Source organism: Canis aureus, chromosome 3 (assembly GCF_053574225.1).
Source record: "Canis aureus isolate CA01 chromosome 3, VMU_Caureus_v.1.0, whole genome shotgun sequence".
NCBI classification, from domain to species: domain Eukaryota; kingdom Metazoa; phylum Chordata; class Mammalia; order Carnivora; family Canidae; genus Canis; species Canis aureus.
Window position 1 is genome coordinate 56,546,544 of NC_135613.1, and position 26,800 is coordinate 56,573,343.

The following is a 26,800-nucleotide window of genomic DNA, read 5'->3' on the forward strand; positions in this document are numbered from 1 at the left end:
GCCTCCTGCCTCCTGACGGGGAGGTCCCACGTCTAGGCCCCTGCCCACGGTCCCTTCTGAGCCCCCTTCTCAGTCTGGCAAGGCTGGGGGGTGGGGAGCAGCCACTGCTGGAAATAACACAGTCGCCCCCCACCCCCAAAGCAAGTACATAAATGGAGAAACAAGACCAGTGACAGCTGCCCAGGGAGACGCTCCCGCCCTGGTCCTGCATCTAGCGGGAATACAGAAGGTGACGTCTGTGGCTTCTCAGCACCTTTTCTCTCTCATGTGTGTCCTTGACTCTGGCGACTCAGTCGCCTGCATCCTGGGGGAGTCCAGGGGAAGAGAGGCGGGTGCTCCCGCTCCTCTTCCCCCAGAGCTGAGTAATGATGGTCCCTCTGCTGCTGGGTGATGGTAAATAGTGTGTTGCGCGTGTGAGCGGGTGTCTTGTCTGTCACCGTCTGCACGGTCTCACGCAGTCACACCCGACAGTCTGACACACAGCGCCTGCCACTCCCGCTCAGCCACGCTCACCCTGACCCCTGCCGCCCCCACCTTGGGAGTGAGATTTCAAACAGGTTCCCCCCTTCAGTTTACCGAGTTGCCTAGCAACCCGCCAGTCAAAGGCACGAAGCCCCACCCCCACTCGCTTGACTTCACACCAAGTTCAGCCGCCCCATTGGCTCCTGCCTAGTCCCACCTCTCAACCCGGGTTTGGGAAACAATATGCCAGCCCCCACTGCCCCTGGACATAGGCACCCACTTGTACCCCCACGGGCCCCATCTCCATCATGTGCCTCCCAAAAAAAGACACAAAGACCCTAGAGCCATAGAAAACGGTTTTATGTAAACTCACACTCACTTTCCTCAGTCCCTCCCTGGCCCTTCTGGCCCTGGGGAGCATCAGCTATCCTGGTTCCATGTCCCCACCACACCACCAGAGCTGAAGCTGACATTCGAGGTGGACGTGGCGCATGGAAAGCAGGGGAAGGTCCACCTCCCGCTCCCCTTCATCCTCACTCTCTGTGGGCTCTGGGAACACACGCTGACCGGAGGCGGTGGCCAGCAATGGCAGGCTAGGGTGCAGACTGGAGGGAGAAAGACCGGCAGGGTCATCAGCACCTCACCTCCCTCCCAGACCTGAGCCCCACAACCTGTGGGAGTAAATGGTCACCTCACTCCGTTGGTACAGTCTTTCTGGGGCAGAAAACTCAGCAACGGCTCCGGCTTCCCTTCCTGTCCAGCCCCGCCGGTGTCCCACACAGACACAGCCCCACTGGTGCTCCCGCTCACCAAGAACTGCCCAGTCCTGGGAAGAGAGGCACTTGTTGACACGGAATCACCTCCTCAGGGCAGGAATCCCTCACCATCCAGGGCCTGGGACCTCCAGCTGGGCTCTGACATCCCTGGGGCAACAGGACCCTGGGCAGGAAGGTCCCAGTCACTCACGAATCCAGATCGAAGTAGATGCGCTGATTGGTGGTCACCTCTCGACTCAGCGACCACAGTGGATGGCTGGGCTGCCGGAGGTCCCAGCACAGAAGCTCAGCATCCTAAAGACATAGAGCAGGGGCCTGGAGTCCATCCCTCCCCTGCCCACTCCATTCACCCCCTCGAGACATCCTTGCTTCCCTCAAGGTTTACAGATGCTTCCTTAGCTTGGCTTAATTTTTTCCCACGTCTGTCCCCCAACACATCACAGATGACATCCCCATTACTGCCTTCTGTGCACCCTCTTTGGAATCTCAGGACATGACCCCTACCTTGCGGGCTCCTGAGAAGAAGCGGTTGCCATCAGGGTGAAAGCAGAGGTGAGTGATGCCTCCTTGGTGTCCTCCCAGCAAAGCAAGAGGGGAGCCATCATCACAGGCATACAGACCCAGGGAACGGCTATAGGAGCCACAAGCGTAGAGGGGTTGGGCTGGGCTGAAGGCTATGCAGGAGATGATGCCACTCTGGCCCTGCTTTTTGGCTAGGAAAGGAACAAAGTTGGGGACAGGGTAAGGACACCTGACATTAACCAACCTAATCAGCAGTGCACATCCATCTCCTGTCCCATGAGCTGGGAATCAACGACTCCCCTGTCCCGTCTGTCACAAGCAGGATAAAAGACCTCTGATACTCCCCAGAATCTTCTATCCCCGCAAAGGACCTAAATGCTCAAGACTTATTTCCTCCTTCTCAAATATGTATCTTGAGGGATGGAAAGCTGAAGGCTCACAAGAGAATGAAATTGGCTTCATCTCCAATTTCCTAGATACCAGGATTTTGGAGAGCAAGGGGTACATAGCTGACAGGGCATGGGCTCAGGAGTGAACCAGCTCTTTACCATACAGCTTGACCCCAGGAAAGTTTCACCCCCTCCCTAAATCTGTTTTCTCCTCTGCCCACTTAGTACAACCTGCCCCCTCCCCACCTCCCTGGGCTGTCCTAAAGATGATGTGACATGCCTGGTCCCCTAGCTCACACAAGGTCCCTCTGTACAGGTCAGTGCCCTTCTCCTTCCTCCTCCCTTGGGAGGCACAGATACTTACCAAACGTGGCTCGGACCTCACAGTCACGGCCAGGCCGGGCCGTGGAAAAGACCCGTATGGTCCTGTTGAAGCCACAGAAGAGCTGGGAGCCGTCAGGGGAGAAGCAGAGCGAGTGGGCTGCCGTCAGCTCGTCCTAGGAGCAGGAAAGCACTGCAAACAGGCCTAGCAAAGCCTCAGCTGTCCCCAAGGAAAGAGAGCTGGGGCAGGATGAGCCCTGGGACTGGGCGGGACAGTCCCTACCAGGTGGTTGTAGGCACGAAAGGAAGCCCGGAGCTCTCCAGTAAATGCATCCCAGATGTGAATGGGGTTCTCCCGGCTGCTGCTGGCCACGCTGAGAGAGACACGGACACTGAGGTCCCCGTACTGTCAAAGGAAGGGGAGGAAGCCAACTGGCCCTCTCCACTTGCATCTGAAGGGTACACCAAGCTGTCCTCCCCAGAGACCCCTGGCAGCCCCCAGCTCTCCCAGTAGGGGCTCCCCATGAAACTGGGGGGAGGGGAGGGCAGGGGGTAGGCAAAGGACATCACTTACTAGGAGGTGTCTGGCTCGGATGAAGACATCAGAGAATACCAACAATAATCATAGATGGTGTCACCTTCCACCATTCGAAGGACAGGGACCTGGACAGAGATGCAGGAATGCTTGGGTCACCAGCAGTTTTATGACAGAGCGAGACGGTCAGCACTTAACCAAGTGGGAGAAGGCAGACGGCATTAGTATGAAGAACAGAATCCTGATCTCAATATTCAAGAGTCAGCTCAGACTTTAATGTCAGGTTTGGGCCACCAAAAGCCATGCAGATTTATCCTTTTACCTTTTAAACACTTAGAAAGAAGCAAATAATGTCCCAAACAGAAGCCAGGAACCAGCCACTGAAATGAATACTTACTGAACACCTAACTACATGTCATTTGATCCTTTAGAAAAAAAAATTAGTTAAATAAATAAATAAGGGATGCCTGAGTGGCTCAGTGGTTGAGCACCCGCCTTTGGCTCAGGGTGTGATCCTGGACTCCCGGGTTTGAGTCCCGCATTGGGCTCCTTGCATAGAGCCTGCTTCTCCCTCTGCCTGTGTCTCTGCCTCTCTATGTATCTCTCATGAATTAATAAATAAAAATCTTTTTTAAAAATTATTAAATGGTTCAAACAAAAGAAATATTTGTAAAAACTCCTGGGACGACTCCACACAGCTTAAAAAATAAAAGATAAAACAGTTAAAACTTCTTCCCAAGGAAATCCTCCCTCAGAGGTAAATACTATCCTGAATTTATCATTATTGTGCACTTTTTTAGAAATACATTTTTTTAAGGGATTTTATGTATTTATTCATGAGAGACACAGAGAGGCAGAACCACGGGCAGAGAGAGAAGCAGGCTCCCTATGGAGAGCCCGAGATGGGACTCGATCCCAGGACCCCAGGATCACTCCTAGTCGAAGGCAGACGCTCAACCTCTGAGCCACCCAGGCGTCCCTAGAAATATATTCATACAGGGGCACCTGGGTGGCTCAGTCGAGCGTCGGACCCGGCTCATGTCTTAGGATCACGGGATCTCAGAGTCCTGGGATCAAGCACCATGTCAGGCTCCTAGTAAGCTAGGAGCTGGCCCTTCTCTCCACTCTCCACTTCTCCCTCTCCTTCCCCCTCTGTACACACATTCTCCCTCTCTCTCTAAAATGAATAATGAGGGGCAGCCCGGTGGCTCAGCAGTTTGGCGCCGCCTTCAGTCCAGGGCATGATTCTGGAGACCAGGGATCGAGTCCCATACCAGGCTCCCTACATGGAGCCTGCTTCTCCCTCTGCCTGTGTCTCTGCCTCTCTCTCTCTCTCATGAATAAATAAATGAAATCTTAAAAAAAAAATTAAAAATAAAATAAATAAAATGAATAATGAGGGCAGCCCCGGTGGCTCAGCGGTTTAGTGCCCCCTTCAGCACAGGGTGTGATCCTGGAGACCCGGGATTGAGTCACACGTCGTGCTCCCTGCGTAGAGCCTGCTTCTCCCTCTGCCTGTGTCTCTGCCTCTCTCTCTCTGTCTTATGAATAAATACATAATATTTTTTAAAAATAAATAAAAATAATGAATAAAAATCTTTAAAAGAAACACATTCATACCAAAACACTCCAAAACACAATGTATACCGTTATCTTGCATGCCTTTACATTTAATACCAATGGTACTAGGCAGTACACATCCCTTTGTGACTGGGAGGCGTAACCATGGCGACACATCTAGCTCTAATCCAGACATCTTGCTACTGGACAGTACCCCGCTATCTTTCTCTATTGATAGTCACTGGTGTTTTTCCATATTTTGGCAGGTGTGCTTTGAACATTCTGGGGCACATGTGTGAGGGTGGCTCTGCAATTCCTGCTAAGGTACTAGGCTCTCTGGCATGTGCGTCGCCACCTCCACTAGGTCACAGTTGGGTCCCAAGTGCCCACCCCAATCCACTGTCCTCCCAGGCGGCATGCGAGGGCCAGTTGCTCGGCGTCCTCTTGGTATCGCCAGACTTTTAACTTTTTCTCCACTGAAGGCTGTGGAACAGATTTTCACTGTGGTATAAATCTGCATTTCCCTCATGATCACTGAAGGTAGACACACACCCATGCTCACTGGTCACTTAAGTATCGTTTTTCATAACCTCTGCTCACTGTTATACTGAGCATTGTCCTTTCCTCTGATTTGAAGAGAATCTTTCAAACATCTGGGTGACTGTCTTTGTCACTTACTTGCTGGCCCTCGACATGACATCCTGCACCCCTGACTTCTCTCCACTCTGAACCCACATATCAGACCTCCTGGCACAGCTCCACTGGCACACCCCAAGGGCATCTCATACTCGGTGGGTCTATAACAGACCCAACTCCCACCTCCTTCCTTCAAACCTACTGTTCTCCCGGGGCTCCACATTTGTGTATCTAAGCCTCCAATCTGAGCACTAATCTTGACCACTATGGCTCTTCACTCTGCTTCCACTCCTGGTCCAGCCTGAGCAAGACCAAACAGCTGCTGGCAACATGAACCTTGCCAAGCCCACCTTCTGGGGCTCTCTCAAACATGTGCACTCCCTTCCCATGGAGTGGGAGTCCCAGGAAGTCCCATGGGACTTCCCTGGTCCCATGCAAAGTTACTGCCTTCCTGAAACCATTGCTGCAACACTACAAGTTCTCCAGGCCTCCCTACACCATCACACTCCAACCTACCCGTCGTCAGTGCTCCACACTGCAGCCACATGCAGGCCCTGGAGACCTTGTTAAATTAGAATTCTGTCCAGCATCACCTCCTGCTTAAAACATTTACGGAGTCCACATAACCCTCAGTGTAAAACTGAATCTCCTTACCAGGTGGCTACCCCTTACCCACCTCTCAGGGCTCATCCCTCCAGACTCACTCCCTTACAATCTCTACATCCCACCGTTTTGACTCCCCATCCCCAGAAGGTGCCAATGCACCATACCCTCAATCTGCAGGCTTTCACACATACTAGTGTCTGAGTCTGGAATGTTATTCCTTCACCTCCCTCAACAACTCCTTTTGGTTGAATCCTAATCACCCTCCTGGTCCTTTAGATGCTTTTTTCACTGGGAGGCCTCACCTAAAACTCTCCACAGAGCAGGGTGCCCCACTCCACATTCCTACAGCCCTCCATGCTCCTCACTCCACATCATACCCATCTGAGGAGGCAAGAACTGTATCTATCTGGCTCACCACTGGTTCCCCAACACCAAGTATATCACCAGAAATCAATAAGAAATGTTTTAATGAAAAAACAAAGACAGGAAACTCTTCCAGCAATATAAGAGCCCCAATAAAAAGACCTGAATTAAAGCAGGGTTAGCAGAGTGGGGAGAAGCAGATGGATCTGAAAGATTAGTGGGACTTGATGGACTCTGGTAATCAATTGGGTGTGGGGCATCAGGGAAAAGGAATTAAAAGATGAGACCTAGGCTTCTGGTTTGGATACCCGAGATCACCAAGATGGTAGAAAGAGTTGGAGTGCACAGGAGAGCCAGATGTCCTTGGTGAATAGAGACTCGGCATAACCCTCAAAGGGAAGGTTTTCACAAAGAGAGCCCCCCTCGGAACCTGAGATATGCAGGGCACCTGGATAGGGCTAGAGCAAGTGAAGGTCTCAGGTAAGAGCCTCAGGGTAGGGAGAAAACGGGGGAGGAGTGCCAAGGCTGGGGAGTTAGGAATGGGAGTTCCAGAAAGCTCTGTGGAATGTCAGAGACTGCACGTGGGTGGCTCAGTCAGTTGAGTATCTGCCTTCAGCTAAGGTCATGATCTCAGGGTCCTGCGATCAAGCTCTAAATTAGGCTCGCTGCTCAGTGGGGAGCCTGCTTTTCTCTCTCCCTTCACCCCTCCCCTTACTCATGCTCAAATTCTCTTTCCCTTCCTCTCTCTCTTTCAGATAAATAAAATCTTTTTAAAAAAGAAAGAAAAGTCAGAAATGGGAGGAGAGGAATTAGGAAACTAGGTTGGGAAGAAACAGGTATATGGAAACACTCAAAAACGACCTCCCCCAATTTCCCCACCTACACTAATCGTGCCCATTTCCAAATACTAAGCTTGCAGATATAGAAAGTGAAATTATCTAATGAGTGCAGCCGTGATGGAACTGGTACGTCCACACTGTGAACAGCAGTACAAAAAAAAAAAAAAAAAAAAAAAGGAAAAAACACGGGAGGTTTTGAAAACAAGTTGGCTATCTGTATCGCAAGACGTAAAACAAATATCAATACTCCTGACCCAGGGTACTTCTTACTCATAAATCTCTCTTATGAAAAGAATCTCCATCAAAACACATGAAGGTGTTCACTGAATAATTGATGATACAAAATCCCAGAAACCCAACTGTCCAAAACAGGGGACTACGTAAGGGAATGATCTAGCATCGGCACCCAGCACAGCATCATACAACTAACACGTGACCATGGAGTCCCAAATCCTGCGGAAATCACTTAGAATACAACTGTTAAAAATCACTTAGATTATACAACTGTTAAAAAATTTTAAAAAGCACTATAAAAAAACCACCTACTATAGGATCATAACCTTGCCTTAATAGTGAGGTCTTAACGACCATTCTTTTTAAAATTGCAGTTCCCTCGCCCGATCCTCTTCCTTGCTTTATTTTTCTTCATGGCCCTTGGCAGGTAGATCTTTTACGTGGTTATTTCCTTATTCTCTACTCCCTGTGCTAGAATTTAAGTTATCACATAAAGAGGACAGGGACTTGTACCTGTTTTTGTTCCCAAATGATCCCTGGTACCTAAAATAGGGCCTAGCACCTAGAATGCTCTCAACCAAAACGTGTTGACTTAATGAATCAATGAAAGAATGGAACAGCTCCATCTAACACTCTGGTCTCCCCCATCACCTGACTTCCAGAGCACCACCCCCTGCCATGGCCTTCCCCAGACATCAGCCATCATTCCCACGATCAGGTCCCAGGCCGTCACCTCACAATCTCTACCATCTCCAACCTATCCAGCTGACTTGCTCTATTTCTCCCACCACAATTATTCTGCTTCATCAAAAACACATTTACAATCCACTTCCTTTATCTGCTTTACATGCGAGTCAACCACTACATCCACCCTCCTGAGGGTGCTCTCAAGACACCCTGGTCTTTCTCTGCTGGCAAACCCGAGCCAGGCCATCCTCCTATTCCATGCTTGACTCAACTAATACCAACGACTAGGGTTTGCTGAATACAAACCAGGCACAAGTTCATACATGTCACATTAATACTTCTAATTCTCACAACTCCCCTGTGAGCACGATCCTCATCCCCACGTGACAAACAGTGGAAACACAGCCAGTTCACGTACTGGGGAGAGATGCACGATGAGGTTACCAGACTTCACTTTAAATGGATGGCGACACATTTCCAGTGGGCCCTGACCACAGAACAGCAACGCTGCCACGTTCCTTGATGCCTTGGATTCCTGACTGCCCAGGACCAATCATTCACACCTTCTGCGCTCTCCCCACAGACCCTCTTCCTTCTGCTGATAACCTTCCTTTATGCTTCACTGAAAAGCCAAGTGAGGAGAGGCAGAAATCTTCCAACCACAAGCCCTACTGCCAGAGAGTACTCTGCACCTAACGAGTCCTCTGCTGTGCTCTGGATCCTGTCCTCAGCCAGCTGCTCAGGGACCTGTCACGCCCCTCTCCTCTCCAGCATCAATTCCTCCGTCTACTGGGTTATTCCTGACCCTGCAGAAGCACCCCGTTAACCTTTCTTTGGCCCTGTATTCCCTCTGGTCACCATTCCATTTCTATTTTTTTAAATTTTTTTAAGATTTATTTATTCATTCATGATAGACATAGAGAGAAAGAGAGAGAGAGAGGCAGAGACACAGGAGGAGGGAGAAGCAGGCTCTGTGCCGGGAGCCCAATGTGGGACTTGATCCCGGGACTCCAGGATCGCGCCCTCGGCCAAAGGCAGGAGCTAAACCGCTGAGCCACCTGGGGATCCCACCGTTCCACTTCTCAACTCCCTTCCACAGGAAACTTTCCAAAGATTTGTCTACACCTCCTCCTCCACCCGCCCTACTCGGTTTCTGCCTCCATAACTCCTCTATAGGAGCTCTTGCCAAGGTCACTAATGTCTTCTTAGGTCATTCTCTAAGTTTGTCTCACCCTTAACAGCATTAGACCAGACTCTGCCTCTGCTTTTGTCACCCCTCCTGCACTCCACCTCCATCTGCTGGAGCACTCCAGGCTCTACTAGAGTAGAGCCTCTCTATTCTTCTCTGGCTACACTCTTTTTTTTTTTTTTTTAATTTTTTATTTATTTATGATAGTCACACAGAGAGAGAGAGAGAGGCGCAAAGATATAGGCAGAGGGAGAAGCAGGCTCCATGCACCAGGAGCCCGATATGGGATTCGATCCCGGGTCTCCAGGATCGCGCCCTGGGCCAAAGGCAGGCGCCAAACCTCTGCGCCACCCAGGGATCCCTCTGGCTACACTCTTGATACTGAATCTGTTCGCTAGACGGCAGATATCATCTACACACTTCTCCACTTCCTAAAGTACACCCCCCCGCCCCAATTTCTCTCTTAGCTTCACATGTCACAGATCTAAACACCCTTGATTTGTCCCAATACCTCTTCATATCTGTTTCCTCCTGAGTAAATCGTACCACTATCTACCCGGCTGCAAACACCTGGACCCTTGATTGCTTCCTTCCCTACACCTTTCATTTCCATTTGACCTCCACGTCCTACAAAATATACTTCAAATCCACCCACACTTCTCCATTTCTCCTGCTGCCACCTCAGGCCCCAGCCACCAGTTTCTCACCTGGACCAGGATAAATGCATCCTAATGGAGCCCCCTGATTTCACTCTTGTTCACCATAATCCATTCTCTAAATTTCAGCCATCATTTCACTTTTTCGTTTTAAAACTCTCCCCTGGTTTCCTAAATAAATTCTAAATGGCCTACCCACCAGATCGGACACAATGTAGGTCGTTCATGGGATCCATCTCACACTGGCCTCCGTCCAGGTGGGCGAGCCTTCCTCCTGTTCCCTGAACATACAAAGCTCCTTTCTCACTCTGAGACTCTGTAATGTCATTGCCTCTTCCTGGGATGCTCTTTCTACAGCTCTTGGCATGACTGATCCCATCATCCTTCACATCTTAGCTCAAACATCTCCTCAGAGAGCCTCCCTTCCTGACAAGTTTATCTAAAGGGGTCTCCTCTGGCTCTTCCCTCCTCATTCTGTTTATTTCTTTCACGACATTTATCATAATCTTTGACGAACTTTACTCTTTATTGGTTTACATGTGTGTTATCTAACTCTCACGTGAGAAATGAAACCAGCTCTTCATCTGCCTCGTTCAGCACTTTCAGCATCAGACACAGTAACTGATACATTAACGATCATTCAATAAATACGTGTAAGTCAATTAAACACTGCCACGAGAAATTTGTTACTCTTATGAAAAACACATATTCACCACTAAAGGAAGAATGACCACCTCTTTAAACATGAACATGCCACCTGTGTACATTCACGAAGAAACAATGTTTGTGAACATGTGGACTCAAGTTTCTCCATCTACACAGAGGGCTGAAATGCTCAGCGTCCCGTGAAGGGGCAAGGTAGCCCCTACCCTTACCATCTCTGCATATTCCACCTGTTCCCCCTCATTGTACAGCTCTGGGGGCAGGTTATAAATCCGCAGGATGTTATCCGCACTATTGGTCAAGATGCAGGAACCATCAGGAGCCCTGTAGGAATAGAAAAGAGTCAGAAAGCTGGACAGGACTACAGGCCTACACTTTCCAAGTGCAGGGCTAGGGCCCAGGCTACCTGTAGGGTGGGTCAGTGTAGGACCCTCCCCTGCCAAGGCCCTGAGGAAAGCAGAAGACACATAATCCTAGATGAGTTTTAAGCTCAATCCAAGAGGAACTCTTACTCCTTCTCCCAGATAATCAGGGTTTTTACCAATGGTGAAAATCCTGGGCATGGTGATCTTCCCCGCCTCCTTGTCCTCACTTACCACTTACAGCCTTTCAAGAAGTTCTCGGGTTGGGTGAACTCTGACCAGGAACCACTGAGAAACCGAGGGAGCTGGGAGAAGCAGTAGTTCTGGGTGCTGGAAGGAAGACGTAGGGAGAGTGGGGGACAGCAAACCCAGGTGGGCAAAGCACGGAGAAAGCAGGCCCGCAGCGGTGGGGCTGCCGACCCGCGGGTACGCGCGCAGTGCACTCCCACGCACCTTCCACGCCGCGGCGGCCCTGCCACCACCACCTACCTGTATCCTTCGTCCTCCGGGGCGAGGTCCTCAGACACTCCTTCCACCGCCTCTCCTGGCCCCAATTCCGGCCCGTCCGCTTCTTCTGCGGGAAGGCTCACGTTTTCACCAACCTCTGGCTCCTCAATTCGAGGGCTCAAGTCGGTAGGAGCAGAGAAGCCCGCCTGCAGGGCGGTGGAGGCAGAAACGGGGCCGCCCTCCCCTGGCGCCCGGGAGCCCGCCGCGGGATCTGGGAACGAGCGGGCCGGGCCGTCCCCAGCGGGAGGTACCGGCGGTGGCAACAGTTCAGAGTCCGGACTCTCACCCGTCGGGGAAGCCCGAGGAGATAGGGGAGCCGGAGCGGGGGCCTGGTCCGCAGCAAGGCAGTCCGGGGCCGACCGGGGCGCCTCGGGCGCGCTCATGCTGCCGAAGAAGCGCGGACTCCGGCCCCCGCCGCGACCCTCGTCCCTCGAGCGCCCAGCTGCCCTGCCGATACGACAGCCCACACCGCCTCAAACTTCTCGGCTCCCGGACGCAGCCCCGGAAAACCCGTCCGGGGCCCTTCCTCCTTCTTCCGGGAGAGGGCGGAAGACCCCGGAAGGCGAGCGGGACCGGTGGACGCGCCCCGCCGCAAGCACAGCGTCCCTCAGCCCCCGCGGTCACTAAGAGCCACTTGCTCTCGCGGGATTTGGCCCCGCCTTTCCATTGGACCTCCGCATCCCGGGTCAGATTTCGCGGGAGGGGCGGGGCAAGCACGTGACAGGTCGCGGAGGCTTACGGTTCCCATCAAGCCGTAGGGTTCGTGGTGGTTGCTGGGTGTTGTAGTCCGAGAGCCTCTGCCTCGGCGAGCAGTGCCTGAGCTCCCCCTGCCGTCTCCCTCCGGCACTCCTAAAGCACCTACTACCCACCCTCACCTGCGGAGGGCGCTGGCGCTATGTTTGATTTTACAGCTTTTGACCTTTTTTTGCTTCTCATTCCGCCAAATTCCTCAGACTTCCGTCTCTTTTCATTCATTCAATAAGCATTTATTACTGAGCTCTTCCTTGCTACTAGGTGCTACTAGGCACCGAGAAATAAATACAATGAATAAGATAGTTGACAAGGTCTCTGCCCCCCCGCCCCCTCCCCATGGCTTACGCTGCTGTGTAACTAAGACAAGGAACAAATCTTTGCAGAAAACGGTAAGGGCTGCGAAGGAAATTAAACAAGATGGTGTGACACAGGGTCTCTGAAGGAATTCGTTGGATTCGGATAGTAAGGAAGTCTTTCCTAAAAGGTGACGTTCTAGCTGATGAGAAGAGCATATCCAGCCATCCGGGAGGGGAATGACAGGTGCAAAAGCTCTCTCCCTCCCACCTTCATGTCTGACACAGGAGCAGGTGTCTCCTAAAATGGTTTCCACTTATTCTGCCATCCCCGCTCCGGCCTGCCGACCGTCCCCACCCCCAGTGTAAAGTAGCTGTAGCACCAACCCAGTGAGAATCCGGACTGGCTCCCGGCCCTCCTCCCGGGCTCCAGCCCCACCGCCTCCCCGCGCCGGCTAACTGCTTGCCCTTACTTGTCATGGCGACTGTCCAGCTTTGTGCCAGGAGCTTCGCGGGGGTTGCTGGGATTGGGATTTTCCCCTCCCATGTGCTCGGACTCACTGGCGCTAAAAGTTTTGAGCTTCTCAAAAGTCCAGAGCCACCATCCTGGGCGCAGGTAGCCGCCGGGCTCCGGGATCCTCTGGCGTCCGGCCTCGGAGCGTGCTTCCCAGGACGGTGACACGCTCCCCTGAGGTTCGGGTAAGCTCCTGACTGAGCCAGATGAGTCCTGTCTGAGTCACCGGCTCTCGGCTCTGTGTGTTTTGAGCTTGGGGAGAATTGGGGTCTGGGGGTGGGGCACGCGATCAGCGATCGCGGGGGAATGGAAGTTTGGCTGGCGGCACCAATATCGGAATGCACTGCTGGGAGGCCTGGGTGCAGATGAAGGGGCTGTTGGGAGCAGCCGGATTCAGCTTTATAGGAGGGGGACGTGCAGCCGGCCGAAGGGGTTCCTCCTCACCCTTCCCCTCCCTTTCTCTCCCCGTGCCGGGTGTGAAGAACCCCGAAATAAGACGCACAAAGCATCAGGATCCGAGATTGTTTTTTCCCCGATCTCGGGATTTTGGGGACCCCGAGATCTTCGAGCCCGCAGCATCCCTGGAGGGTCCTCTCGGGCTCCGTCCCGACATGATCACATTCGGGGGGGTCGATCCAGGAAGCCCAAGCCGCTCAGGTCCCAGAACTTCCGGACCTTTGTCCTTCCCGGAGGGATCTCCCCAGCGGCCCCTGGCTCCACTAAATGGAGACGATCCTAGTAGACTGCCTGGCGTGGACGTGGGTAGCGCTCCACGAGCAGTCTGCCCGCGACGCCCGGCGGGACGGTCCGGGTCCAGGAGGCCCGCGAGCTCTGTTATTGTTTGGTCGAACATTTACATTTCTGCCCCTTGCCGCAGCGTTTCCGGTTTTTTTCCGGAGCAGTTCACTGTTCCCCCGAGGAGAGGGAAAGTGTCATTTAGACTGACGTGCTCAGGGAGGCTGCGCGCCGCCTCCTCTACTGGCTTTCTTTTCTTTTCTTTTCTTTTTTCTTTCTTTTCTTTTCTTTTCTTTCTTTTTTTTTTTTTTTTTTCCCCTGAACTCCGTAGCTGCTACTTTTGGCAGGCCGGGAGGGAGGGTCTGTTTGGATGCAAACCTCGAGCCCTCCCCCACTCCTTGAATGGTGCGCCCCACCCCATCGCCTGCAATCTGGGCGGGCGAGGGACGAGGTCTCCAGAAGCGTGCCGACGGCAAGTCCCGGGTATTTTCGAGCACGAGTACATTTGAGAATGACAACGATGGCAGAATGCGACGATGCGCCGTTTGTGTGGGGCCGAGACACGGTTTCTCTGGCATCCGGCTCGGGACTCAGCCATTCCGAGTTCCGACGCAGAGCGAACGTCGTGAGGGCGGAAGGGGCGGGGCTTGAGGGGGCGGGGCCCGCCGAGCCGAGCCGAGCCGAGCCGAGCCGAGCCGAGCCGAGCCGAGGGGACGGGATACCGCCTCCCGCCTGTCAGTCACTCCGGGCGCGCGGTGCTTCCAGCCTGCGCTCGCTCACCTACCTGTGCACCTGCTCGGTACCGGCCAGTGCACGCGGTGCTTGTGTGCGGCTTGTTCTGAAATTGAGGTAGCATTTACACTCACTGCAATTAGACAGGTTTGGGCTGCTAACCAGCAGCCTGTCAAATGACACAATTTACACATTGTCATCGCCCCAGAGAAGGTTCTTGGGCCTCTCCCCTCTGGGGGTCTCTGACCCTCATCTTGGAGTTCTGTCACTACTTGTGCCTGTTGAAGAGAGCGTCGTGTAAATAGACCCACACAGTGTGTGCTCCTTTGTGTAGGCTTCTCGCCGGCAGCATAATACCTGTGACACCCATCCTTGTTCCTGTGTAACCAGTACTACTGTATCAGTAGTGTATCAGTGTTTTTTGCACCTTTGTATTTTTGTATTTAGCACATCTCACTGGATGAATAAACCGTGAGGTTTTTTTTAATCCATGTTCCTTTCGGTGACCGCTTGGGTTGTTAACCGTTCGGGGTTATTTTGAATAAAGCTGCTATTAACATTCTTGTACAATTCTCTTTGTGGTCCTATGTTTTCATGGGGTTGGTTTTGGGTGTTTTGTGTGTGTGTGTTTTGTTTTGTTTTGTTTTTGTTTTTGTTTTTGTTTTTTATAACCGTCTGGGAGTGGAATTTGCTAGGTGAGAGAGATCTAAATTTGATTTTTAAAATTAGTATATTTCAAAGTGGTTGTTCTGTTTTATGTACCCACCAGCAACAGCTGTCTTTCCTCACATCTGGTTTTGTCAGACTTTCTAATGTGGTGCATCATTGTGGTTTTCAGTTGCAATTCTCTTAGCTGTGATCAGTTTCCACGTGCTTATTGGCCATTTTAACTTGCATTCAGCTGCATGCAGTTCTTTATATATTCCGGATAGGAGTCTTTTGTCAGTATCTATTTTCTCCTGACCTGTTTCTTGCCTCTCTGTCAGCCTCTAAGGCAGAGCAGCAGCAGATTTATCTTCTGTCTTTCAAATGTGTTCTGTGTGTTTAGAAAATCCTTGCTGACCCCAAGATCATGAAGATATTCTAGGATATTTTCTTCCAGAATCTTTAGGGTTTTAGGTTTTATATTTAGGTCTTTGAGCCATAATTAATTAACTAATTAATTAAGAGTAATTTTTATCGTGATGTGAGGTAGGGGTTCTGTTTTCTTTTGGGGTTTTCCTAGATGTATATCCAGTTCTTCTAGTGCCACTTGTTGAAACAGCCCTCCTTCCCCCCTCACTGGATCACTTTTAATTGGAGTGCTTGGTCTATTTAATTTAATGCAATTATTGTAAGGTTTGGGTTTAAGTCTACTGTGTTAATGCTATTTTCTATTCTATTTCTTCTTCTCTTCAGACACTTGAGGAAGAAACAATAACAATCTTACAAAAACTTTCAGAATGTAGAAGAGGTAACATCTTCCCAACTAATTTCATGATATCCTGAGAATCCTCATATCAAAACCAGACAAGAATGTTACAAGAAAACATTTAGACCAATATTCCTGCTAGCATATATACATATGTGTGTATATATACACACATATGTATATATGCAAAAATCTCACAAATCTTAGCAAAGTAAATCTGATTATCTATAAAACGGATAAATACATCCTAATCAAGTGGAGTTTATCTCTAGACGGCAATGTTTTAACATTCAAAAAATCAGTGTAATTTGCCACATAAACAGATTGAAGGATAAAAATCCTATGATCATTTCAACAGATACATAAAAAGCAGTTGACATCACGCAACACCTATTCATGATTTTAAAAAAAGAAAGAAAAGAAAAGCCAACCTCCCAGCAAACTAGGAAAGGGAAAACTTAGTCTGATAAAGAGCACCCCCAATCAAGTTACCATCAATACGTAACAGTGACAGACTGAATGCTTGTTTTCTAAGATGAGGAACTAGGAAAGGATTTGATTCTCACCCCTTCAACATTATACTGAAGGTGTTAACCAGGCTAATAGAAGAAGCATTGAAAAACTCACAAGGGGCACCTGGTTGGCTCAGTCAGTAGAATACATGACTCTTGATCTCAGAGTTGTAAATTTGAGGCCCACCTTGGATGCAGAGATTACTTAAAAAATGAAACCTCTTAAAAAGAAGAACTATCATGACTGATAAAGGATTATAGCAAGGTCACAGGTTACAAAGGCAATATACAGGGATCCCTGGGTGGCGCAGTGGTTTGGCGCCTGCCTTTGGCCCAGGGCGCGATCCTGGAGACCCGGGATCGAATCCCACGTCAGGCTCCCGGTGCATGGAGCCTGCTTCTCCCTCTGCCTGTGTCTCTGCCTCTCTCTCTCTCTCTCTGTGTGACTATCATAAATAAATAAAAATTAAAAAAATTTAAAAAAAAAAAAAAAAAAACAAAGGCAATATACATAAATTGTATTTTTATGTAATAACAACCATTGAATCTGAAGTCGGAAAATGAATTATAAAAGCAGTGGCATTTACAAAGCATCCAAAAACATGGCATACCCAGGGATAAACTGAAGAAAGACAGGCAAGAGTTCTATGTTAGAAACTGCAAAATATTGCTGAGAGAATTTAAGGAAGATTTTTATTTTATTTTATTTGTTTATTAATGAGAGACACAAAGTGAGAGGCAGAGACACAGGCAGAGGAAGAAGCAGGCCCCACGCAGGGAGCCCGCGTGGGACTCGATCCCTGGTCCCCAGAACCACACCCCAGGCCGAAGGCAGTGCCAAACCGCTGAGCCACCCGGGCTGCCCGGAAGATTTAAGTAACAGTACCATATTCATAGATGGAACACTCAATAGTGTTGAGATGTCAGTACTCCAAGATGATTTCATTTGATCCCCATCAAAATCCTAGCTGGTTTTGTTTGTAGAAACTAACAAGCAATTCCAAAATGAAAGTGTAGTACAAAGCTGGAGGTCTTAAACTAGCTGACTTCAAGAATTCTGTAAAGCTACCATAAGACAACAACCATGAACTGAATAGAGCCCAGGAAAAGACACATAAGTGTAATCAAATGGTTTTCTACAAAAGCTCCAAAATGAATCCATGGGGGAAGGAAAGTCTGAAGAGAGTGCTGAAACAAGCAGAGCTGAGTGGATTCTGACCCCTACCTCATACTATACACAATTTGAGATGGATAGTAGATCTAAGCATAAAATATATTAACTTTCAGAAGGAAACATGGCAGCAGTGTCTTATGCTTGGTAGGGCTGGGTGACAAGGTTATATCAAAATGTGTCAAACTTTGTTATCTAAATGGCAAAATTAAGATTGTGCATTTCAACTTACATAGATTGTACCTCAAAAATATCTGTGGGCTTCTGCGGAGCCACTAGAAGTATAGGGGAGACAATAAAGGCAGAATGTTGATTATTCTTGAAGCTAGAGGAAATTATAACACTTGACATTTTGTCATGTTCATATTATAATAAACAAATAATGTATGAATACCATCTTTTTAAATTTTTCTTCATTAATCAAGTAAGGTCGCTTTGATGGTACCCCCAGTCTCATGAGTGTAAGTTTTAATTCTTTTTATCTGTCTTTCATACTTTCACATATAAATGTTGGTAAGAAATAAATTCAGTTGACCCTTAGAAAACACAGGATTGAACTGTGTAGGACCACTTATACATGGGTTTTTTGGATAAATACAGTAACAGTATTGTGAATGTTTCTTTTTTTCCTTGTGATTATATTAATAGCATTATCTCTAGCTTACTTTAAGAATATAGTATATGGGGGGCACCTAGGTGGCCAGTCGGTTAAGCTTCTGCCTTTAGCTCAGGTCACTATCTTAGGGTCCTGGGATCCAGCCCTGCATCAAGCTCTCTGCTCAGCGGGTAGTCTGCTTCTCTCCCTCTCAAATAAATAAAATCTTTTTTTAAAAAAAGAATGTAGTATATAATATATATATATAATATGTTTTAGTTACTTATGTTATTGGTAAGGCTTCTCAATAGTAAGCTGTTAAATTTTGGGTCACTCAAGAGATAACACCTGGATTTTTTTTTTTTTAAGATTTTATTTATTTATTCATGAGAGACACAGAGAGAGAGGCAGAGACACAGGTAGAGAGAAGCAGGCTCCATGCGGGACTCCATCTGGGCACCCCAGGATCATGCCCTGGGCCAAAGGCAGACACTCAACCACTGAGCCACCCAGGCATCCCTGGATTTTTTTTTTTTTAAGACTTTTTTTTTTTCTTAATTTTTATTTATTTATGGTAGTCACAGAGAGAGAGAGAGAGAGAGAGAGAGAGAGACATAGGCAGAGGGAGAAGCAGGCTCTATGCAGGGAGCCCGACGTGGGATTTGATCCCGGGTCTCCAGGATCGCGCCCTGGGCCAAAGGCAGGCACCAAACCGCTGCGCCACCCAGGGATCCCTTTTTTTTAAGACTTTTTAAATGTATTTATTCATGAGAGGCAGAGACATAGGCAGAGGGAGAAGCAGTCTCCCTGTGGGGATCCTGATGCGGGACTCGATTCCAGGACCCCAGGATCACGACCTGAGCCCAAGACAGAAGCTCAGCCACTGAGCCACTCAGGTGCCCCAACTCATGAATTTTCTATAGCACAGGGTTCGATGCCCCCAACCCCCACATTATTCAGGGGTCAACTGTACTCATTTTATATTTTTAATTCACATAAACTACTTAGGTTACCATGTTTTTCTTTTTTTTCCCCCTCGAATTGTATTTTTTTAATCAATCTGAGCTATATCTATCTAGTTACGTACACACAGATACATTCATTTCCTTAAACTGCTGCAGTAAACTCTTGTATTTCATGTAGCCAATCCCTACGGATGGATAGTGATGTTTCCTGTCACGGAGAACATCACTGATATGAACGTATTTGCGCAGAACTCCTGCTCCCTCCATACAAAACTCTTCTAAGGGAGTCTTACCTAGAAGTGATTCTGCAAAGTAGTAAGTTGTTGAGTCTTACCAGATACTGCCTTGCTGCTTTTAAGAATCATCGTGTTTTCCCAAATAGCTTTCAGCCAAAAAAAACCTTTTTGCACCAAACAAATATTATTATTATTATTTTTTTTACAGACTCTGGATGAAGCCAGAGGAGCATAATTATTTAGAGCTTGGACAGTGGCTTTTGAACAGCCCAGATTCAAATCCCTGGCTCGGGAGTTTTCTGAATCTGAATGAGTGAGTTAATTCCTTCAACCTCAGTTCCTTCAGCTTGAAGATACCCACTGCTATGGTTTCTTGAGAGGATTAATGAGATAAGCCACCGGAGCAGTGAGCCCCTGTGCGGATTACAAACAACAGCCATTGTTAGGATGGTGGTGGGCAACTGGATGAGGGGTGGGCAACTGGATGAGGTCCCAGCTGAGTTTGGCCTTCCCACCAGGGATATCTATGAGTCCTGCCTCCCCAGCCATTTGGAAGGTCTGGTTGAGCTTCTGACAATTTAGTTTAATGGCCCTTGATCCTCATCCATGGGAAGTACATGCTCCAAAAAGGTTTCCTGGTGATAGTGCCTGCTTTTTTGAGAAAAACAGAATTTACTTGCTGCCAAGGACCAAGAGAGGGAGAGACCTCCTTTGTCTATGAGGCTGTCTCCCTCCCAGTGGGATTGGGACCTCGGGCCTAGCATCCCAGGACAGCCCCTCCTGGCATATTTACTGAACAGAGATCCCTGAAAGAGGGGCACTAGCATTAATGAGGCAGGACTACAGAAGCCCCACCCACTCAATTACAAAGTTCTGGGTCTAAAATAATAATCAAACTAATAGAATGGAAAATCCTATAAACAAACACATCTGTTGAGCTCTTACTGTGCCAGGCACAGAGGTTAAGTAACCTCCCCACCTATTAGGTGGTGGGCATGGGATTTAGGCCTAGCCTGTCTGCCTCAGCCCATGCCCTGCTACAGCTGCTCATGTCTCCCCATCCTAGGTATTTTTCACTAAACAAAGATGAGCAAAACTCAATTCCTGCATGTAAGGAAGCCAAAAGGCTAGCCCTTGGGATGGGTAGAGTTGCACAGCAAATATAAGTAATGATACGATGTCAGACCTAGGGCTTTGACTTCTGAGCTCCCTTCCATAAAATCTCAAAAGCTTTTTTTAAAATTTTATTTATTCATGAGAGACAGAGTGGCAGAGTCACGGGCAGAGGGAAAAGCAGTCTCCCTACAGGGACCCCAGTGCGGGACTCGATCCCAGGACCCTTTGGCTCACAACCTGAGCCAAAGGCAGGTGCTCCACCACTGAGCAACCCAAGCACCCCACGAGTGGTCATTTCGAATAAAAGCTCATCCATTTGCCTGTGTGCGGTGGGCGAGTCCCTCCACCTCTCTGAGACCAGCTTCCTCACCTGTTGGGCAGCCAGGGTGGTTCTGGGACAAATGAGATAACCCACAAGAAAGGATTTCACAAACTCTGAGGACATAAGAAAGCAGGCCTTCAATCCAGGTCGAGGTGAATGTTCATGGAGATGCTAATGGGAAGAGCTGCTGGGGGTGAGGGTGGGGCCGGTAGGCTTGTCAGTGCTTTACAAGACAAAAAGGTAATGAATAGGGACTTTGGTTTGCAGTGGGTGTGTTTTTTTGCAAAACTCTTGACAAACTCGGGAGTTGGGGAAGATGTCATGAGATGGTGGCAGCGCAGCCTAGTACAGCGCCAGGGCCCAGACTGGGACCTTCCCTCTGACCTGCTGGCTCCTGGGGACACCTCACAAGGTGCTCCTGGCTTCGGCACCATTCACTTGCTGACCACAGTGAGCCCAACCAGGTGAGAGGCATTTTGCTAGTGCTGCAGTGAGCCGGACAGGTAGCTCACCTGCTTCTCCCTCTGCCACTCTCTCACTCTTGTTCTCTCTCTCAAATAAATTAATTAATCAAATCTTTTTTAAAAAAACTGGTGACAGCGTTTGGCTGGCAGTCTTTGCCTGGGTGGTCTGGGCAGACATCCCTGAGGAGCTGTGACATTCGGGATGATCTGCTAGAAGGTGACTCCCCTGCAAGCAGAGGCTGGACCAGGGTTCCCAATAGAGGGAACCCCGAGCCAATGAACTGGGGTGTGTGTGTGGCAGCAGAGAAGGGTAGCCACTGGCTGGAGAGTACTGGAAGACAAGGTCGGGGATGCCGGCCGGGAGGTCCTGAAGACTCTGCAAGCCAAGGGTGGAATGGAGATAGCAGATCCTTAGGAAGCTTCGTGATGAAGGGGATCAGGTGGGGAATGAGGGGGTCCATGCAGGTATCTTCGTCCAGGTGGAGGGTGTGGGCTGACATTCTTCATCCTTATAACCAGGAAGGCTTGTGGACTCTGTGATGAGAGGGCTGGAATCTCCTTTCTGGTTATCTTTGTACCTTGAGGATGCGTGGGGGTAGGCCGCCCAGGGGTGGAATGGGCAGGAGCAGCCCTGCTCCTGGGGAGGCCCAGGTGGGGGAGCCAAGGCATCCCAGGCCCTGGTATGATGTTGCTGGAAGGGTCCCTCCCACCTCGGGGCTGAGGGACCCGGGCCTGGGCTTGTCTCCCGCTGACCCCTCGCCTTGCCCTCCACAGCACCCACACTCCCTTCCCAGGAGCTGCGATGCAAGAGCCACAGTCAGAGCTCAATATCGACCCCCCTCTGAGCCAGGAGACATTTTCAGAATTGTGGAACCTGTAAGTGGAGGGCAGGCCAGGCTCCCCACCAGCCCTCTGGGACCCCTGCCCACCCACCCCAATCCCAACCCCCAGCACCCCCCCCCGCCCCCCCAAGTAGAAGCCCAGAGGAAGCAAAACCAGCACTGACTTTCTGCTCTCATCTTCCAGGCTTCCTGAAAACAATGTTCTGGTAAGGACTGGGTGTGGGGAGGTCCAGGGCGGGGGTTGGGAGCTGGGGACCTAGGGACCTGACCCTTGACTCTGGTCTCGCCCCCTACAGTCTTCCGAGCTGTGCCCAGCAGTGGATGAGCTGCTGCTCCCAGAGAGCGTCGTGAACTGGCTAGACGAAGACTCAGATGATGCTCCCAGGATGCCAGCCACTTCTGCCCCCACAGCCCCTGGACCGGCCCCCTCCTGGCCCCTATCATCCTCTGTCCCTTCCCCGAAGACCTACCCTGGCACCTATGGGTTCCGTTTGGGGTTCCTGCATTCCGGGACAGCCAAGTCTGTTACTTGGACGGTCAGTGGCCCTGCAAGGCGGGTTTCCATGGGGCTGGCCGGGGCCTGGCTGTGGCCCCTGGGTTTCTCTGTTTGGGATTTTGAGACTCCTCTCGGTCCGCACTGTCAGTCTTCCTGCATTACCTATGTATTCTGTGACCTTTGGCCTCAGCTCTGTGTCAAAGTTGACATTTCCCCCCTTGACCTTGGGCTTTCACCTTTCCTGTCATGGGGCAAAGGGACTCTTCTTCATTTTCCTTCACTTGTTCATTCCTTGGCTTTTAAAGTAAGCTTCTGGGAGATGCCTGGGCAGCTCAGCAGTTGAGCGTCTGCCTTTGGTTCAGGGTGTGAGCCCCAGGTCCTGGGATCGAATCCCATACCACTTCTCCCTCTGCCTGTGTCTCTGCCTCTCTCTGTGTGTCTAAAATAAAGTAAGCTTCTGGAATAGACCCCGACCCCTCTACTTCTCACCACCCACCCCGGGCACACGTGCCCTGACCTGTCCATCTGTCCTTTTCTTACAGTACTCCCCTCTCCTCAACAAGTTGTTTTGCCAGCTGGCGAAGACCTGCCCCGTGCAGCTGTGGGTCAGCTCCCCACCCCCACCCAATACCTGCGTCCGCGCTATGGCCATCTATAAGAAGTCGGAGTTCGTGACCGAGGTTGTGCGGCGCTGCCCCCACCATGAACGCTGCTCTGACAGTAGTGACGGTAAGCCATCGGGGGCTACAGATGGGACAAGGCTGCTCCCCAGAGGGCCCAAAGCCCTGATTCCTCCCCGATGGCTCTTAGGTCTTGCCCCTCCTCAGCATCTCATCCGAGTGGAAGGAAATTTGCGGGCCAAGTACCTGGACGACAGAAACACTTTTCGACACAGTGTGGTGGTGCCTTATGAGCCACCCGAGGTCTGGTTTGGCATCTGAGGGGTCTCTGGGAGGAGGGGGCTGGAGGGATTTGTGAGGCGGGAGTTGAGGGGGCTTTCTCCTCCTTCAACCTCCCCGCAGCCCTGTGAGGAGTGCAGAGGCAGGTGGGTCATCCCATTCTGCGGTTGGGAAAGACTGAGGCTGATAGACTACAGGCCTGCCCAGGGCTGAGTGGCCCGACCCTGGGCCTACCTTCTACCTCAGGTTGGCTCTGACTATACCACCATCCACTACAACTACATGTGTAACAGTTCCTGCATGGGAGGCATGAACCGGCGGCCCATCCTCACCATCATCACCCTGGAAGACTCCAGGTAGGGACCTGCCTGCCACCCTGCTCCTGGCCACTTCCTTACTGTACCCCCCTCCATCCTTCCCATCCATTCCTGTCCCAATGTGGAATCTCCTCTGCCATCCGCCTCCCCTGGTTTTCTTTCCTCTGGCTTTGGGACCTCCCTGACCTGTGGCTTCTCAATAGTCTGTAGGCTTTGGCTCTACGTAGGATGAGGGTGGCTAGGAGTCAGTGGGGCCCACCACCCTCACGGCCCCCTGCTTCTCTCTTCTCACCTGGGTAGTGGAAACGTGCTGGGACGGAATAGCTTTGAGGTACGCGTTTGTGCCTGTCCCGGGAGAGACCGCCGGACTGAGGAGGAGAATTTCCACAAGAAGGGGGAGCCTTGTCCTGAGCCACCCCCCGGGAGTACCAAGCGAGGTAAGCAAGCAAGACAAGAGGAGGTGAAGGAGGGACACCTGGGTGGCTCAGGGGTTGAGCATCAGGCATGATCCCAGGGTCCTGGGATCGAGTCCCGTGTCAGGGTCCCTGTAGGGAGCCTGCCTCTCCCTCTGCCTATTTTTTTGCCTCTGTGTGTATGTCTCATGAATAAATAAATATAATCTTGAAAAAAAAAAAAAAGAGGAGGATGTGGGGCAGATACAGAGGGTGCAATTCTGCTCAAAACATACTCTTCTCTTGTCTTTTCCTCCTCTCTTTCCCAGCACTGCCTCCCAGCACCAGCTCCTCTCCCCCGCAAAAGAAGAAGCCACTAGATGGAGAATATTTCACCCTTCAGGTACCAAGGCTGGGAGGAACAGATAAGGCAGGCTCTTGCCCCCGCTTAGCGGGATCAGATGAGGGAAGAAAAAAATGTGAATGGAGCACATGTGAGGCTAGGCCTGTTCCTCTCTCCATCCTTTTCTCTGGTCCTGTCCCTGATTCTTGAAGTTGATATTCCTGGATTGAAGATTTGTTTCAAGCTGAGGGCCAAGAGCACAGTTTTCTTTTGACTGCTCCGCCTGCAATTAGCACACTTGCCATCAAGGGGCAGCGGTGCCTTGACAGTGGCTGCGGGCTGTGCCTTGCTGCAGATTGGCACTTACACCTTAGTCTGAGTTAAATGGTACTGTGGCTTCCCCCTCTTATTCTTTCTCCTCCTCCCCCCCACTGCCACAGATCCGTGGGCGTGAACGCTATGAGATGTTCAGGAATCTGAATGAAGCCTTGGAGCTGAAGGATGCCCAGAGTGGAAAGGAGCCAGGGGGAAGCAGGGCTCACTCCAGGTGAGTGACCTGGGCCGGCTTGCAGCCCCACCCCCTTGCCTTCATATGTTGGAAAGCCACAGGATTCCATTCTACTCCTACCTTCAAGGTGGAAGGGAACTGATCCCCTCATGGTTGGTCCCACCCTGGGCAAACCTGCTTCTACCATACCCCCAGTTGGATCCTGTACTCCCTTTCCTGCCTCGGGAGGTCCCCAAACCCCTTAAGGGACAAGCATGGGTGTTTGTCATCTCCAGCAACCCCTAGTGCCAAGTGGGGTCTCCAATAGGGACCTGATAACCGTGTGGGAAAATACTGGACACTGCAGGATTGGGCCAGACCCCCAGCCCTGCCAAGGATGAGCAGATCCGTGTGGCCTTGCATCTCCCCTTCTGGGGCTCGGTTTCCTTGTTCATCAGATGGGGTGAGGGGAGAGGAAGCGAACACACAGAAGTTCCCTGGGTGCTCAGTAAATGTGTCTACAGCATTTTAACTTAAATTACCTCATTCCAAAAAAAAAAAAAAAAAAAAAAAATTCCCTTACTCCAGCCTTGGACCCTTCCAAGCCTAGATCTAGGACAAGGAGCCCCGAGGCTCCCACTTGCTAATACCGTCTCTTCCCCTCCACCTTGTGTCCCCAACAGCCACCTGAAGGCAAAGAAGGGGCAATCTACCTCTCGCCATAAAAAACTGATGTTCAAGAGAGAAGGGCCCGACTCAGACTGACTTCCCCTGCTTCCTGTCCTCCCCCAACACGCACACCCTCACTCTCGTCCTCCTTCCCTGGCATTTTTGGAATTGGGAGCTTGAGCACACCTACTCCGGTGTGTTACTTTGCATGGTACAGATGTGCCTCAGAAACACCCTAGATTCTTCCATTTGCCTTTCCCGTAAGTCTCTACTAAAGAAGTTGGCCTGCACAGTTGGTAGGTCGGGAGATAAAGGACGTTCCAGCCTGATTTTTAAGTTTTTTACTGTGTAGAACCATGGGAGAGGTAGGAAAATGTTCCTGAATGTTGGGAGCATTTTATAGCCCCTAAGACACTGAGTCATGAGCCCAGTTCTCTATCATTGTAGCCAGTGGCTGAATTTTTCCTAATTTCACAGGCCATTTTTATGAATTGCTAATTAACCATACCTACCTCACTGAGCTTGTGAGGATGAATGAAATAATGTCTGTCTGACCCCAAAACCACCTTTTATCCCATGTCTGTGACTTGGTGCCTGTGTGGGTGCTCATTCCCTGCCCTGGCCAAATCCTGTCCAGCCTTTTTGGGAGACCCCTGCACCTAAGATGAAATCTCACTCCCATCTCACACCCTGCAGAATCCCATCCCTGGTGTAGGATCTTTGTCTACCAAGGGCTTTTACTGCTTCCCCCCCCGCCCCGCCCCCAATTGCTCAGGATCAATTTCTTTTGCACTCTGTGAGGCACATCTGCATTCATGCATTGATCACCCCCACCCCTCCTCCTCTTCCCTTTTTATATCCAGTTTTTATATCAATCTCTTATTTTACAATAAAACTTTACTACCATGTGTGTGTCAGCGGGCTGCATGGGGCCCGCCATGCCGCAGGGATGAGGAAGGAGGTGACGTTGGGAGGCAGCCACCTGAGTCTCCAGGGAGTGTGGGCTGGGGTGGGGGGGTGCCCAAGGCCGGGGCTCTGGAGAACAAAAGCTGGAGACTGGGTCAGTCTGCAGGCTGCATGACAACAAGGGAGGGGGGTACTCCATTCATAACCCGAGAACCAACTGTCCCTTCCTCCTCCCCTTCTGCCAGGGCTGGCATAAAGTTCTCTCCTGCCCCTGCTTCTAGGATTGGGCTGTTACCCCCCTCCTTCGGCCTCTCACCAAGGAT

General features: G+C 50.5%; 2 protein-coding genes across 2 annotated transcripts; one reads left to right on the forward strand and one right to left on the reverse strand.

The window, feature by feature from the left end:
- Window positions 1-805: 805 nt before the first annotated feature.
- WRAP53 (WD repeat containing antisense to TP53) lies at window positions 806-13,857 on the reverse strand. The gene is given in 11 exon segments (XM_077892816.1): window positions 806-904; window positions 907-1,067; window positions 1,154-1,288; window positions 1,429-1,532; window positions 1,743-1,951; window positions 2,514-2,646; window positions 2,754-2,844; window positions 3,045-3,133; window positions 10,651-10,762; window positions 11,035-11,130; window positions 11,290-13,857. Coding segments are annotated over 11 exon segments (1,614 nt in total). The 5' UTR covers window positions 11,691-13,857; the 3' UTR covers window positions 806-821.
- On the forward strand, window positions 12,886-26,477 carry TP53 (tumor protein p53). The gene is made up of 11 exons (XM_077892817.1): window positions 12,886-13,052; window positions 21,901-22,002; window positions 22,153-22,174; window positions 22,265-22,504; window positions 23,007-23,193; window positions 23,275-23,387; window positions 23,610-23,719; window positions 23,981-24,117; window positions 24,402-24,475; window positions 24,856-24,962; window positions 25,586-26,477. Exons 2-11 carry the CDS (start codon window positions 21,929-21,931, stop codon window positions 25,665-25,667), a joined length of 1,146 nt encoding a protein of 381 aa, XP_077748943.1. The 5' UTR covers window positions 12,886-13,052; window positions 21,901-21,928; the 3' UTR covers window positions 25,668-26,477.
- The last annotated feature ends 323 nt before the right edge of the window (window positions 26,478-26,800 follow it).